Source organism: Schistocerca piceifrons, chromosome 1 (assembly GCF_021461385.2).
Source record: "Schistocerca piceifrons isolate TAMUIC-IGC-003096 chromosome 1, iqSchPice1.1, whole genome shotgun sequence".
NCBI classification, from domain to species: domain Eukaryota; kingdom Metazoa; phylum Arthropoda; class Insecta; order Orthoptera; family Acrididae; genus Schistocerca; species Schistocerca piceifrons.
This window is the reverse complement of record NC_060138.1, coordinates 659,049,926-659,064,961: the sequence shown is the minus strand read 5'-3', so window position 1 is coordinate 659,064,961 and position 15,036 is coordinate 659,049,926. Positions and strand designations below refer to the sequence as shown.

Below are 15,036 nucleotides of genomic sequence, written 5' to 3'. Positions count from 1 at the left end.
CCAAATAGAATTATTGATAAAAAAGGTCATGTTGAGAAGAATCCCAGAAAAACTATGAGTAGCTTTAATATCAGTGTTCCTGTTATTATATTAATAGTGATTGCTATGAATGTAAACTACAGAAAATACAGTTAATTTTTTCCCTTTCCCCAGAAAGTACGTGATCTTGAGGGACAGTTGCAGTCAATAAGTGGGAGTACAACTCCACGAAGTGAAGAAACATTGGGATTATCCTCTGACACGGCTGCATCTCATGGGCCTACTCCAGTAACCATTAACAACCTGGTAATGTGACTCCATTTTCTCCTGACATTGATTTTGAGGTGATAATTCTTGGGTGTTCATTTGGATCTCTGTGTCAAACATTCCCACTGGACACAGAGATCTGGCCATATGCCAGAAAATTTATTCTCTCTAGCAGATAATGTTTTACATTCTGTATTGTGCATGTATTAAACAGAAAGAAAAACATTTTTCCTTATTTCATAAATAGTTTTGCTAGAAGTGACAATTTTGTTTACTGTAGAATATAACTTAAATCTTCAGAAGAACAAGTAGCAGCGCGAGAAACCTTTGTCATTTGTGGGATCTTTGCAGTCAACAATCAGATGCAATTTACTTGTAATATTACATAAAAGTGACAATGATAGTTTTCATGTTCCTCCTAAGTAAACATACTTGTACAAACCCATTCAATAATCCATGTGATCTCCCATAATTTCTTGGCAGTACTGATAATATCAGTGTATTGGAGTTTAGAGGTCAGATAACAGTATCGTTTTACACAACATTTTGACAGCATTACTATACATTGTCTTCAGGTGTTTTGTACATAGATTCAGCTATTTGTTGTCTGCACTACAATAATTGGTGAACTAAGTAAGCACTATGTCATTTTTATAAACAGGAAGTGCTTCCTGAGGCTGACATTGTCATATTGGAAGTTTGTCTCCGAGGCAGTCCTTGTATCAAACGTGATAAGATTTCCGACAATTGAGTACACTGATCTTGATCGTTTAATTTATTGTTCTTTCCCTGTGGCAAACTGATATGTGAGCAGCACTCTGAAACAGTTTAGATGGAAGTTGTCAAGAATTTCAGTGTTAAATGCTGGTCAAAGAGCCAACTAAATTGGTATTACTAAACAATGCTTTACTGTCGAACTGGAAATGAACGTTATCTGGTATGTTAGATAATTAAACAAACAAGAACAGTGGCTTCAGTTTAATTGGAGATGGAATTTGGCACTCAATTTGCTCAAGATTTTGTTGAAAAATAGATCAGTCTGATACAAGGAATATATCAAGAGTCAGACTTGCAACGAAACAACACTGTCAGTGCTGGGAAACAGCCGATATTATAAAAGGCAATGTGCAGTTTTTCAAGTTAAAAGCTGGGTTAGACAGTGGACATTCGTTTGAGTTTTTTGGCACTTCTGCAGCTTGGTACCTGACTGAATTTCATCTGAGGACTGGACAGTGCAACTGTGCTTAAGTATGTGAAATAAGATTTTAAGACATGCTCATTGAATGTTGAAGCACATCCTCCTTGGTGTTGGTGTACTCCAGACTTGGCAATTTGTCATCTGCTGCTTTCTGAGTATGGCCTTAATTCATTTGATATGCTGTGTCAGCTTGACCAAATATTTTAAATAATGCTCACAATAGGTATAACATTGAGTGAATAAATTTTTGGTTCTGGAAACACATTTCACAGTTGCCATCGAGGACAATTAGAGAATGTTCATAGCAGCAGTACCTTATTACCTGTGCAGTATAATATTCTGATGTCAAAACTACTTTAATAGTCAGTTTAAATCACACTAAATATACACGGTGTACATAAAGTATATTTGTAACTTAAGACTTAAAATAATTTTAAAACTATGCCAGATAATAACAACTGGTTTTCAGCATGTGACAAGATAACTCAAAAAGTTTTATTTTATCATTCCTGTATGTCAGTTGTGCATTCCTGCTGGTATGAAAAATGTCCAATTGGTATTAAATGTTTCTCCCTATATGCTCCTGGAACTCTGTGGTGAGATGTTCAAATGCATTGCCAATGTGTTTTAAGTGTTGTACGTCATTAACCTTGGTTCAGTATACCAGATCTGTTACAAAACCCATAGACGTGTCTAGTGGTTTGAGGTCAGATTAAAGTGCCACTAGTCATTGGTACCATCTTGTCCAGTCCACCTATCCGAAAAAATTTCATCCAAAAAGTGATGGACATTTAGAGACCAATGCAGTGTTGCAGCATCCAACTGGAATATGACATCAGTTTCCAGGCATTTCAATTGTGGGGCAGTGTACACTGGTAACATGTCCAGATAAAGATCACTGTTAATGAAAATTCATTGAAAAATAATGGACCAGTGATTCAGTTGTAAGTCTGCACCACATGTCGACCTTGGGACTGCCCTTTCAATCTCACGTGTAACGTGAGGGGCTTCTCATCCCCCGATGAGAAACTTTATAACTGTTGATTCAGTTTGTCAGATACATAAAAAGTTGACTCATCGGAGAAACAAGGGTATGTAAATCTATGAATAAAAGTTAAGTAACAGGTTGAGATATGTAAGAGAATTTTAGGTGGAGCAGGGAGTAGAAAATAAGTAAGCACAGAGGCAGCCATATGTGGAGGATGGGCAGTATAGACCAGAAGTATTGAGAGACCAAGTGCAGTTCCGAAACATAGAGTTAAGTGAGTTGGTGTTGTAGGAAAGCTATACCTTTGGGCATGGTTAATTGTAATTCCTCGCTGTATCTTGTCCTCTCTCCCAGAAGCGCAAGTTAGCCAAGCAGCCTTGCTGAAGAGCTTCTGTGTAGCCTGAAAGGTACGTGAAAGTGAAAAATTGAAGTTTTGCCTGTCTATGAGTAGTACATAGATAGCAAATTTAACTGGTCATAAATGTTTGTTTAGCTTTATGCTCATGTAGACCTTGTACACACTTGTACTCTACAAACTACTGTTAAATGCATGGCAGATTATTAGGGATTCTTCCCATTCCTTCCACGCATTGCACATAGGAAGAATTCTTAAGTGGCTCTGTTCATGCTGTAATTTTTAAAGATTCTTCTAAAGGAAAGTTTTTATAAGAAAGATTTAATTACTTCTGCCATTATTTCACTTTTTCATCATTAAGACTTTGATTCTGTGGTAAAGAATAAGAAAGATTTTTAAGAAAATTAAAGTTTTGTTTCTCATAAAATAGTTTCATTTTATGTACTCATTACTTTAATTTATTCTGTCTGTGACAGCTGGGACGTCTAGAGGCACCATTTTCACTGACAGCTGAAGCAGAAGCACGTGAAGCAGAAGTGAAGCAATATTTCACCCAACGTATCAATGAACTTGTTGCAGAAACCCAGGAAGCACGTTCTATGGGGGCTACATTTGCTTCTGAGGTAAGAAATTTCTTTAGAATATTCCATGATAAAAACTAAAAAGCTTTTGCAGCATTTACTCAGATTCAGGAAGGTCTGGCCTTGTCCAGTTTGGCCACTCAAAGACAGTTTATGGAAACATTAGCGATTATGAAGAAAATAAATGTTGATTGCATAGGTTAACCGAAATGCAGTGTTGCATTGGTCAAGGCACTGGAATCTCTTTTGTGGTACAATACTTGCTCATCATTTTGTATGATCCTCTTATGCTTAATGATTCCACTTGTGCATCATTCTCATAGCTGCGAGCTGAAAATCAGAGAATAGTAAATCCATTTTTCTTTAAGTTTGATTGTTCTGTCATGTAACTTGCATGTTGATATGGTGCCCTGTAATGTCGATGGCACATAGTGCTGTCAAAAACTGTTATTATGCATATTCATATGCATCTTTAAATGGTTGCATTTTTGGCTTATGTCACAGAACATCTGCTCCACATAAATATGGAAACAATAGTTCTATGTTATTTCTTTTTGTAAATAGTCTAAACACAGTTTGAATACTATTCAAAAACACAAATTTTATTGTTTTCAATTGAATAAAGTTGCATTTTCTCTTCCATTGAATAAGCAAATGATTTGCATTTGATCCAAACTTTGTATTTAGAAAAACAATACATCTGTTTACAGTGACACTTAATATGACACAGTGTACATAATGTTTTTTGGAAATAAGTTAAAATTTTGAATTTTCATCCTTCTCTGTATGTTGATACTGTCATCCCACACAGCTTTAAACATCAAATTGGCATTGAACCAGAATACTTTTAAGCTTCCAGTAACATTCAATCATGTTAGGGTCTTCTTTTAATGATTCTTTGTGCTAAGTAGTGGGAAACTTGGTTCTGACTGAAATGGACAAATGCTTAGTTTTATTTTGTTTGACACAGAGCTTGATTTTTAATTATTTTGCATACTTAGTGTGCAAAATAACACTACAGACTCAACAATATGCAGTACATGTACTTTTTAACACAGCGATTTCACTCTTAAACAAGCTCCAAATCCAAAATATCTCTATATTTGAATACATTTTACACTTACAAAGGAATCGTGCATCCAGTGGGTTACTGATTTTGCTCATCTTCTGCATGTACATTTAACAAATACTGCTCTAGTTTGATGTGCACTTCTCAAGCATTCTTCAAAATTTAAAGAGTTTCTAGAATACTGTACGACAGAACCAATCCTCAAGCACCTGCATCCACAGAATTTGTGATATGTTTCAATAAATAGATGTTCATATCTTGATTCTTTTATGGTATAGCACCATGGATGTAGCATTATGATCGTTGTTGTTCCTTTCCGAAAAAAACATGACTCAAACGCAGTACAGGCACACTTATAATCTGGCACCTTTGCCCATTGTGCTAACACCATTACTCTTACATGCTATTCAACAGATGTAAAACTTTGAACTCAATTTTAAAAAAATTTTGAAAAGCACATTGTGCTAGAGCAGCATTTGCCACATCAAAGTATGTAGTACGAAGCACAAAGTGAAAAGGACAGATTGCTATGCACCACATAGTTAACTGTAGGCAGCCACAATGAAAATACTGCTATACATTGCTGCCTGTGGGAGTGTGCAAGGGTGTAGTGAGAACAGGATAATTTGCTGTTATGTGCTTTGTAGGGAGGGGGGAGAAGAGGGAAGAAAAGTGGAGAAGGGAAAGGACTATGCAGGAGGATGACAGGACTAGCAGAGGCTGAGGCCAGGGCGGTTATGGGAATGAAGAGTTGCAGGAAAAGTTCCCATCTGTTCAATTCAGAAAAGCTATTGTTGATGGAAAAATCCAGATGGCACAGGTTGTGGAGCATTTAATCATTTGTTAAAGTCTAACACATCTTGTTAAAGACATGCTCAGCAATGGTTGATACATACTCTCCTGGTCAGCAGTGGCTATTCATGTGAGCAGCAGCTTGTTAGTTATCATGCCCACATAGAATGTGGCGCAGTAGTTTCTGCTGAGTTGGTATATCACAAGGCTGCTTTGACAGGTGGCCCTGTGTTTGACTGGGTAGGAGATGCCTATGACAGCACTGGAGTAGGTGGTAGTGGGAGGACGTGTGGGACATGTCTTGCATCTAGGTCTATTGCAGGGATAAGAGTCATGGGGCAATGGTTGAGAGCAGAGTTGGAATAGGGCAGATGAGTATATTATGGGAGTTGGGCAGGTAGCAGAATTCTGCTGTGGAAGGAGTGGGGTTATTTCTCATTTCAGGGCATGACAAGAGGTAGTTGAAACCCTGGTGGAGAATATGATTCAGTTGCTACTGTCCTGGATGGTAGTGTGTCAAGAGAAGGGTGTTCATTTGTGGTTGGAGAGTGGATATTGGGAGATAATAGGTAACTGGAAGGGGTGACAGCTGTTGAATTGGGGGTAGTGTTGGTATGTTTGATGTAGACGGAGGTATTGATGTAGCCAACCTTGCGATGGATGTCAACGCCGAGGAAAGCGGCTTATTGAGATGAGGAGGACAAGATGTGAGGTGAAAGGGGGAGGTGTTGAGCTTCTATAAGAATATGGATAGGGTGCCCTCACCATTGGTCCTGATACTGGGATACAAGGGAAGACAACATTAAAAAGCTTTCATTTAACAGAATTACATAATTAAGTAGATTCATAAAATTAAAGAAAAAACACATTTTATTAAATGTGATTCACCAAATCTATTCAGAGACTGACAGTAATAACATTGGGTTAATTTCAAACAGCAGTAGCCTTACTGTCTTCAGACAAGGCATTACATTTGCTAAGTTGATTTCATTACCACTACAAATACTTTATGTATTTTGTTTCTCTTGTAGCCCCTTTTTTTCCCTTCCTCTCCTGTTTTGAAAGTGTAACAATGTTTCTTGGGTAGTGATGTACTGCAAGTTTACTCTCACTAACAAGTGCGATAAATAGATTGAAGATGATAACAGTGAAAACTTCGCATTTTTTTTTTAATTGATGCAATTTTACAATGCCATTACTGAGCAATAAATATATGCATAGATTGGTAATGTTAATTAAATGTACAATTTATATAGTTTTAGTACGATCTTCCGTATAGCTACAAGCCACACATTCATGTTACTTTCTCTATTTTTCTGTGGTGGTGATGAATATTTTATCTTCGCTGTAGATAACAGAAGAAAGTTTAATATTTTCATATTATTCACAGTGTCGTGCTCTCCAACGACGTTTGGAGCACTGTGTCACAGGACGCAAGGAGGCAGAGGCTGCCCTTCAGGAAAGTCAGGAATCACTTGCAAGATTACAAGAGGAGTTGCATACAACTACAAGAAATTATGAAATGCAGCTAAGCATAATGTCTGAGCATCTTGCCAACATGAATGAGTGCCTTGCTGTACAACGAGATGAAATTGATCAACTCAAATTCCAACTAGGACAGCAAAGTGCAAAGGTGATAAATTTTACATAGTTATCTACCAACCAATGTTTTTGCATGGTGTCAAGTCACTTATAGGCCCATATGTTGTTAACATCTTTGTTGTTTTTGTGTGTGGGTAGTTTTAAAAGAAAAGTATCTGCTATCAATGTTTAATGCTGCTGTCTTCCTAAATGACTAAAAATGTATGTGTTTGAAAACTGAAACCGAAACAAGAGGAAACAGTTGTGTCTTGTGCATAACATAATAAGAAATTTGCCCTGTCATCAATCTACATCTACATCCCTAGTATGCAAACCAATTGAGTTTCTTAGCAGAGGGTACTTCTGACAGCATTAGGGCTTCCCCTCATTCCGTTTGTATGTTGACTGTGGGAAGAATGACTGCTTAAGGCGAGATGTAGGAGACTGTAATATATGTGTATGTGAAGGTCCCCATTCATCCCATACTTTTTTTTTCTTCTCCCCAAAATGTTCCATTGTATCAAAAGTTTTCTTGGGGGACACTCAGATGTTCCACTCTTTTTATGATTCCACTTGGCTGAGGTATTTTATGCTACTGGACTTCTGGTTTGCGATGTACTGTGTATTGCGCAAGTATATATGCTAGGAAGTGCCATTTGTACAACTTACTCTGCAATCGTTGTTTGTTTACTGTTTATATTTTAACTGTTTGTAGTATCTATTCATGTTCATTGTTTCATTACATCAAAATGAAAATGTAATTTTAACAGAAACATAAAAAGCGAGTTGACTTTTATCACTGACAGTCGAGAAATTTTAAAATGTACATTATGCAAATCAAACTTTGCAGTTGGACATGGTGGAAGGTCTGACATTTTGAATCATGCTAAGACAAAGAAACATTACATGACTGTCCAAAGTAACACTTCTTGACAAAATATATAAAAGTGAAAAGTATGGTGACGGTGCAGCACAATAATTGTAAAAAGTCATTTGGGATCATCTGAGTGCATGATGCCAAGATAAACTTTTGTGTTAACAAAATTTTGCCAATACAATTTGTGTCCAGTTTCAGCCTTACTTTCCCAGGTTTCTCTAAAGTTTTGAGAATGTCGTGTTTTAATGAAAATGGAATTGACACCCTGCGTAGGATCCTCATGTAATACTAGTTAATCAGACTTTGTACGAAAGCTTTTATGGGGATAGATGGTTTGTCTTCAAGCATTTACCAGTTGAGATTATTTTTTCAAAACTTTCTTGATGCTCTACTGCCAGTTAGAAAAACTTGACTATTCATGTGTCCCTTTTTTGTACACTTTCTGCATCCCTATGAATCATACTTGTTGTGGGTCCCAAGCACTTGAACAATATTATTAGATGGGGTGTAATCAGTGCGTAATAAGACTGTCACCATTAAATCTCAGTAACAAGGAAATTGTAACAAAATATACAATTCATACTCAAGGAAACCATGCACCAGAAGGAACCGGCAGCATCATGTCACACTTCTGTTGCACATTTCCTCACAAAAAAGGGCAGTACTGCATGGAAGCTCTCTAAAAATAGTAATTAAATTATTTGCAAGGATATTTTTATTGTACACTACAGATAATAAGTAAGAGACAATAATGGTGGTTTAACTATGTACTTTGATCAGGGATGCATGTTCAAGAACTTGTGACAAAATATCTGTGCGGAAACTGGCAAAAGTCAGTTTTTCAACAAAATATTGTTTAATTATAAAGTAACTGAGTTGTCCCAAACACCCAGTAACACACAGCGCATTAATTATGTGCACATATGATCTGTAAGAAATAGCTGCTGTCTCTAAAAAAATGAAGATCCATTCTGGGGGTCTGTAATCCAAAGCAATTTTCTTTTCCAGTAACTTCTTGATAACAGATTTTTACAAATTTTTTTCGTTTGTCATGATGTGAGCTGCTGATTAGGATACATTTCAGCTTGCTATTTGACATTCCTACCATAGTCCCCACACACTAAAAAAAATTTTTTTGCCAATGCACTGTCACAACTGCTAAAGACAACTAGAATCATCAGGGAACAGTAATGAGAAAACTACTTCTCCATTTTATGTGAAAATTTCATTACAGACATTACAAATCATTCTATCATTGAATTCCTCTTTCTGAGATGTTTCAAATGCAATTAATTTCTCCTGTTGATCTAAAAAAATCTCTAAACATTTTGAGCAGAAATGAATTTTGCTGCATGCACTTCACATATGTGAATCACTATGTAGTGTTGTTGCTAGTAATGCATTTTGGGGAGCATGGCACATTTTTTGTATTTCAGATGTGACACAGTTGTACAGCTGCTTTGATTTCATGTTTATTATATAGAACCAATCAAGTTTAGATAGTCTTCAGAAACAAATAGGACATATTGGGCTCACTGAATAAAATTGTAATGTTGTATATACAAATCTGCATACCACATCAAACACACCAGGACTCTGTGATAGTTCGCCCACTTTTTGTTCTTCTTTGTCCTTGGTTGCTACACTGGCTGAAAAACGGGGTGTGGAAGTCAAACACGGACTACTTAAAATGCTGTAGCCAACAGGTGCACATTTGCATTCCACAGTTGTGTGTGTGTGTGTGTGTGTGTGTGTGTGTTTTGTTTTTTTTTTTCCTTTTTTTCCCCCCACAACCCTCCAATATTTCACAGTTACATGGCCAGTGCACTATTCTTTAACTTTCATTTTTTAACACACAGCCTAATTGTGTTACGCTTATTTCACAGTTAATTTGATGCATTGTTGTTGTTCTAACCAAAACAGGTTCTTGCCGGAAATCGGCCGTGGACCGACGGTCTCATGACCAAAAACTGGCCCTTATATATCCTCACAAAAACAGGTGCTGAAACTGCACATTGTTCGAAGTTTAATTTACAGAAATTACAATTAAAACTTAACTCATTAAATTAACTTCCTTCTTTGTAATAGTTTCTCCTACTACAGGGGTTAAGTATAATTATTTGTTTAAATCATGAAATTAACATATATATAAAAACAAAGATGAGGTGACTTACCGAACAAAAGCGCTGGCAGGTCGATAGACACACAAACATACACACAAAATTCAAGCTTTCGCAACAAACTGTTGCTTGTGTCTGTATGTGTGGATGGATATGTGCGTGTGTGCGAGTGTATACCTGTCCTTTTTTCCCCCTAAGGTAAGTCTTTCCGCTCCCGGGATTGGAATGACTCCTTACCCTCTCCCTTAAAACCCACTTCCTTTCGTCTCCCCTCTCCTTCCCTCTTTCCTGATGAGGCAACAGTTTGTTGCGAAAGCTTGAATTTTGTGTGTATGTTTGTGTGTCTATCGACCAGCCAGCGCTTTTGTTCGGTAAGTCACCTCATCTTTGTTTTTATATATAATTTTTCCCACGTGGAATGTTTCCTTCCATTATAATTAACATATATAGTTATGCAAACAATACTTTTGACAAAACTGTTAATTACTTTGGAATTAATCAAGAGCTGGCTTAGCTAACATGTTTTCGAATAGAACCAAATAGCTACTTTAAGAATACTATTAGTTGTTCCTCCAAATGTTTATAATTAGTGCAGAATTTATACTTGTTTATAAATCAACAATAGACTTTAAGTTACGAAATGATTACTGATTTCGACCTATAATGAAAGATAGTCGAAATAAAATAGAAAATCAATTACATACACAAAACTAATCACAAAATTGGATCTAGTGTTATATTTTTTTCAACTGAGGGCCAGCCTTTCTCTTTTATGAAAATGCATATTATACTCACATATGTTAATGGTAATTAATTCAAAAATGAATGTTACGGAGACATATGGCAAAACAAGAGGGGAAATAAAAATATCCCTGCTTGCTTCATCACAACTCAAACTTCAAACCTTGCCATACTTGGATGGCCAATGATCTTACTGACTGAGGTATCCATCATCAAGATTCAGCTTTTTCTTTGTAACTGAAAAGATGTGTGTATGGTATTTTTAAAGATTTTTTATAAATAAAAAGAGTGCTACTATAAGATCATTTTGTGGTCCAAAAACATGTGATCTATGATTTGTTGTATATACCATGCATCCAGCACCTTATGTAGAACATCTGATGCTTTAAAAGATTGTGTAAGGAAATATAAAGCACACAACAGCTCAAATTTCTTCGTGATCACTATCAGTACACAAAAATGGATTCCATAAAAGTAACTTTCTTGTAGTTCCCAGACTGGTTCATCCCATTAAATTTGAGGTGTAACACCTATCCAGATTACCTCATGGCAGAAAAATGAAGATGGTTTTCAGTACTCAAACACCCCATTCACTGTCAAATGTCAACCAATGACCAATGTCGATCTCACCCTCTCTGTACGCAGATGACTTCTGCATTTCGTACTGCTCCTCCATTACTGGTGTGGCTGAGTGGTACCAACAGGGAGCCATTCACAAGGAAAAGTCATGGGATCTAGCCCACGCCTTCCAGTTTTCAACCGCGAAGTCACGTGTCGTGCATTTCTGTCAGCATCGCACTGTTCATCCAGTACCAGAACTTTACCTTAATGATGATCCACTCACTTTAGTGGAGACATATCGATTCTTAGGACTGGTTTTCGATGCCTGATTGACTTGGCTACCTCACCTTTGTCAGCTTAAGCAGAAGTGCTGGTAGCACCTCAATGCTCTCCGCTGCCTGAGCAACACCAACTGGTGTGCAGATCGCTCTATGCTGTTGCAGCTCTACAGAGCCCTTGTTCAATCCCGGCTTGACTATGGGAGTCTCGTTTATGGTTCGGTGGCACCCTCAGTGTTGCGTTTACTCGACCCACTGCACAGCTGTGGCAATCGCTTAGCGACAGGAGCTTTTAGAACCAGTCTGGTGACCAGCGTCCTCGTGGAGGCCAGAGTCCCTCCATTGAAGGTTAGGCGTGCACTACTGCTCACCAGTTATGTTGCATACATTTGTAGTTCTCCTGCGCATCCAAATTACTGTCTCCTTTTCCCAACCGTGGCGGTTCATCTCCCGCATTGGTGGCCCAGGTCAGGGCTTATGATTGCAGTTCACGTCCAGTCCCTTCTCTCTGAACTGAAGTCCTTGCCTTTACCACCTATACAGGCTTCGCCTGGACCTTTCACATGGCCCTAAGCACTCAGTTAACCCCGCGACTCCCTGCTGTCACTTCCTCTCAATGCTCGACATGTACTGGGGCTATGAAGTGGTTTACTCCAATGGCTCGATGGCCGATGGTCACGTTGGCTTTGCCTATGTTCATGGAGGACATATAGAAAAAGCACTCCTTGCCAGATGGCTGCAGTGTTTTCACTGCAGAGCTGGCGGCCATATCTCGTGCTCTTGAGCACATCCGTTCATGCCCAGGCAAGTCATTTCTCCTGTGTACTGACTCCTACAAGCTACCGACCAGCGCTACCCTCGTCATCCTTTGGTAGCTACCATCCAGGAGTCCATTTATGCCTTGGAACGGTCCCGTAGTTTAGTGGTGTTTGTGTGGACCCCAGGACGCGTCAGAATCCCAGGCAACAAACTTGCCGACAGGCTTGCCAAACACACTATGCGGAAACTGTTTCTAGAGGTGGGCATCTCCAAAACTGACCTGCGTTCTGTCTTACGCCGCAGGGTTTTTCGACTTTGGGAGACAGAATGGCATAACAGTATGCACAACAAACTGCATGTCATTAAGGAGACTACGAATGTGTGGAAGTCTTCCATGGGTCCTCACAGGGAATCAGTTGTCCTCTGCCAGCTCCGTATTGGTCATTCGTGGCTAACGCATGGTTACTTCCTCCATTGCGAGGACCCACCTCAGTGTTGCTGTTGCTCACAAATGACGGTTGTCCACCTCTTGCTGGACTGCCCACTTAGCCCCCCTGTGATGAATTTTTAACATTCCCAGCACCCTACCTTCGGTGTTGGGCAACAATGCCTCAATAGCAGCTTTAGTTTTAAGTTTTATTTGTGAGGGTGGGTTTTATCATTTGATCTAAGTTTTGGTGCATGTCATTTGTTCCTCTGTGTCCTCCGCCCTAATGCTTTTAAGGTGGAGGTTTTAATGTGTTGCAGAGTGGCTGGCTTCTCCTTTTTATTCTTATGGTCAGTCAGCCATGGTAATCTGCTCTTGTTTTGATCTCTTCTACATGTTTCTTGTGTCTCTCTTGTCCATTTTAGTGAGTTGCCCTTGTGTCATTCTTGTGGTTTTCTCCTTTCTTCCAGCTGTGTTTTGTATGTCTCGATTATTTTACTCCCACCCTTGTGGATTATTTTAATCGGAATGAGGGACCGATGACCTAGAAGTTTGGTTCCCCCCCCCCCCCCCCTCCCCCTCCCTTGTTTTAAACCAACCAGTCAGTCTTGAACAATGTAACACTTCATCTTCGTACATTATGTTGAAGGCCTAAGAGTTTGGCGATATACTATATACGAGTATCCTTTCACTGATACAGACATGCTCTTTGCTATCAGAGCTTGATATGAAATACTTACCCAATTTTATGAAAAGTGGAAAAAAATTGATTTTTGCACATCTTAGTCTGATATCTTCACTCGATAAAGAACTAAATTTCTTTTCATTTTCCACCGTACATACTACACTGCATCAAATTAAGTAAAATATTGAACAAAATTTTGAACAGCTTGCAGAGTTATAAACATGCTGCGTAAATTTTGCATATAGTTCATTTTAGCTCATAAATTACAGGGGAAGATATCAAAATTTTATTTAAAATTGAGAGCAGAATGCTCTCTCCTATCGTTCTCAATTATTGGTTTTTACAGCATGCAATGAGGCAAGAGTGCTGTATGATAACTACTAAAAAAAAAAAAAAAAAAAAAAAATTATTCGCCGAGATGTGTAAGTAACTCATCGGCAGCAGTGAGGTCTGCCCAGAACGCATTGAGGCATCTGTAACAATGTAGGAAAACCAAGCAGTGTGCTTGCACACATCCACAACACCTGAAGAATGGCATAGCAGGATGTGTATACATGCCCACAGCAGCAAAAGGGTTAATTACAAAAGGAAGAAAAAATTACTCTATGGTCACAGTGAGTAAGAAGTCAAAACATCATGTTCAGTGTGTTATTCTTACCGCCTTGATTCTCTTGAGACAATGGATTTGGAGAGCACTGAGTTGATCAAGATATGCAGTCATGTTGTCTATCCAGTGTATCAGTCAATCCCCCTCAATTGATGATTGTCTTTTATTATATCTTACAATCCCACTTTTTTTTGTTTTAGCTGGGTCGGAAAGGAAAGCAGAAGTAAGTACGGATGAAGTCTTCCGACAACATGGGTCGAGAAACACACTGACTGTACCTGGCAAGTGAGATAGTGAAGTTGACTAAGGTATATTTTTTGTGCTGTGCACCAGATTCGTTCTAGGGATCAGAACAATTCACAAGTTTCTTCCTGTTATTCCAGGGCTGTAAAGTACTGTTATTTTACACTGTTTCAAAGTGTGAAAATATACAAACCAATAGTATGGAGGTTTAATCTTAACACATATATAATGTTGCCAAGTTCTGGTCTTGTGATTACTGAAAACATAAATTTTCAAATTTTTATTTAGTTATGGTAGAATGAATATTTGATGGGAAAGCTGTTGAGGGATAATGTGACCATGAATCTTTTTGTTGTTAAATAATCTGAACAGCATGAATTGCTATGTTTTCCTCTTTATTACCAAAGCAAGTGAGCTGTACAAAGTATATTTATTTACAATTTTCTACTGTTTATGTACATTTACTGTTAAACATTGTGCTGGAAATGTATTTATAATAAAGCATTTAAATTTAACTGCAATGCTTTTATTGACTAAACAATCAGCCTACAATCAGTCAGTCTACCTTTATGGAAAAAGATGCTCCACAAGAACATCCTTGTTCAGCCTTTGGATTATCCACTATCCGGAAAGCAGATCTTATAAGTTCCTCATGGAATTCAATGGTTGACCCACGTATATATTCCAGTGATGTCTCATCAATTACAACTTTCACACCATCCTTTTCAATTACACTGCAAATAAGGCATTAAAAAGAAGCACTATGTGATTTAGAGAAGTTGAGGGAATAAAGTCATATGCACAAATATATTAAAAATGCTGAGTTTTGCGCATTAAATTCTTTGCTCTAATACAGCACAGATTCCTGTTTCTCAAAAAGCAACATATGTTCCAAGTTTTTCATTTATCTTTCACCTTGTCCGCTTCC

The 15,036-nt window shown here is 38.0% G+C and overlaps 2 protein-coding genes across 2 annotated transcripts in view; one reads left to right on the top strand and one right to left on the bottom strand.

Moving 5' to 3' along the window:
• LOC124805437 (protein phosphatase 1 regulatory subunit 21) overlaps positions 1–14,623 on the top strand; it is a 218,962-nt gene extending 204,339 nt beyond the window's left edge. Inside the window, exons 13-16 of the mRNA XM_047266002.1 lie at positions 154–285; positions 3,264–3,410; positions 6,620–6,862; positions 14,066–14,623. Of these exons, the coding sequence (XP_047121958.1) occupies positions 154–285; positions 3,264–3,410; positions 6,620–6,862; positions 14,066–14,092 (549 nt within the window). The 3' untranslated portion in view covers positions 14,093–14,623. The remainder of the gene's footprint in view (positions 1–153; positions 286–3,263; positions 3,411–6,619; positions 6,863–14,065) is intronic.
• The window catches only part of LOC124805464 (iron-sulfur cluster assembly 2 homolog, mitochondrial-like), a 35,967-nt gene continuing 35,417 nt past the window's right edge, over positions 14,487–15,036 (bottom strand). Inside the window, exon 3 of the mRNA XM_047266031.1 lies at positions 14,487–14,842. Coding sequence (XP_047121987.1) covers positions 14,665–14,842 — 178 coding nt within the window. The 3' untranslated portion in view covers positions 14,487–14,664. The remainder of the gene's footprint in view (positions 14,843–15,036) is intronic.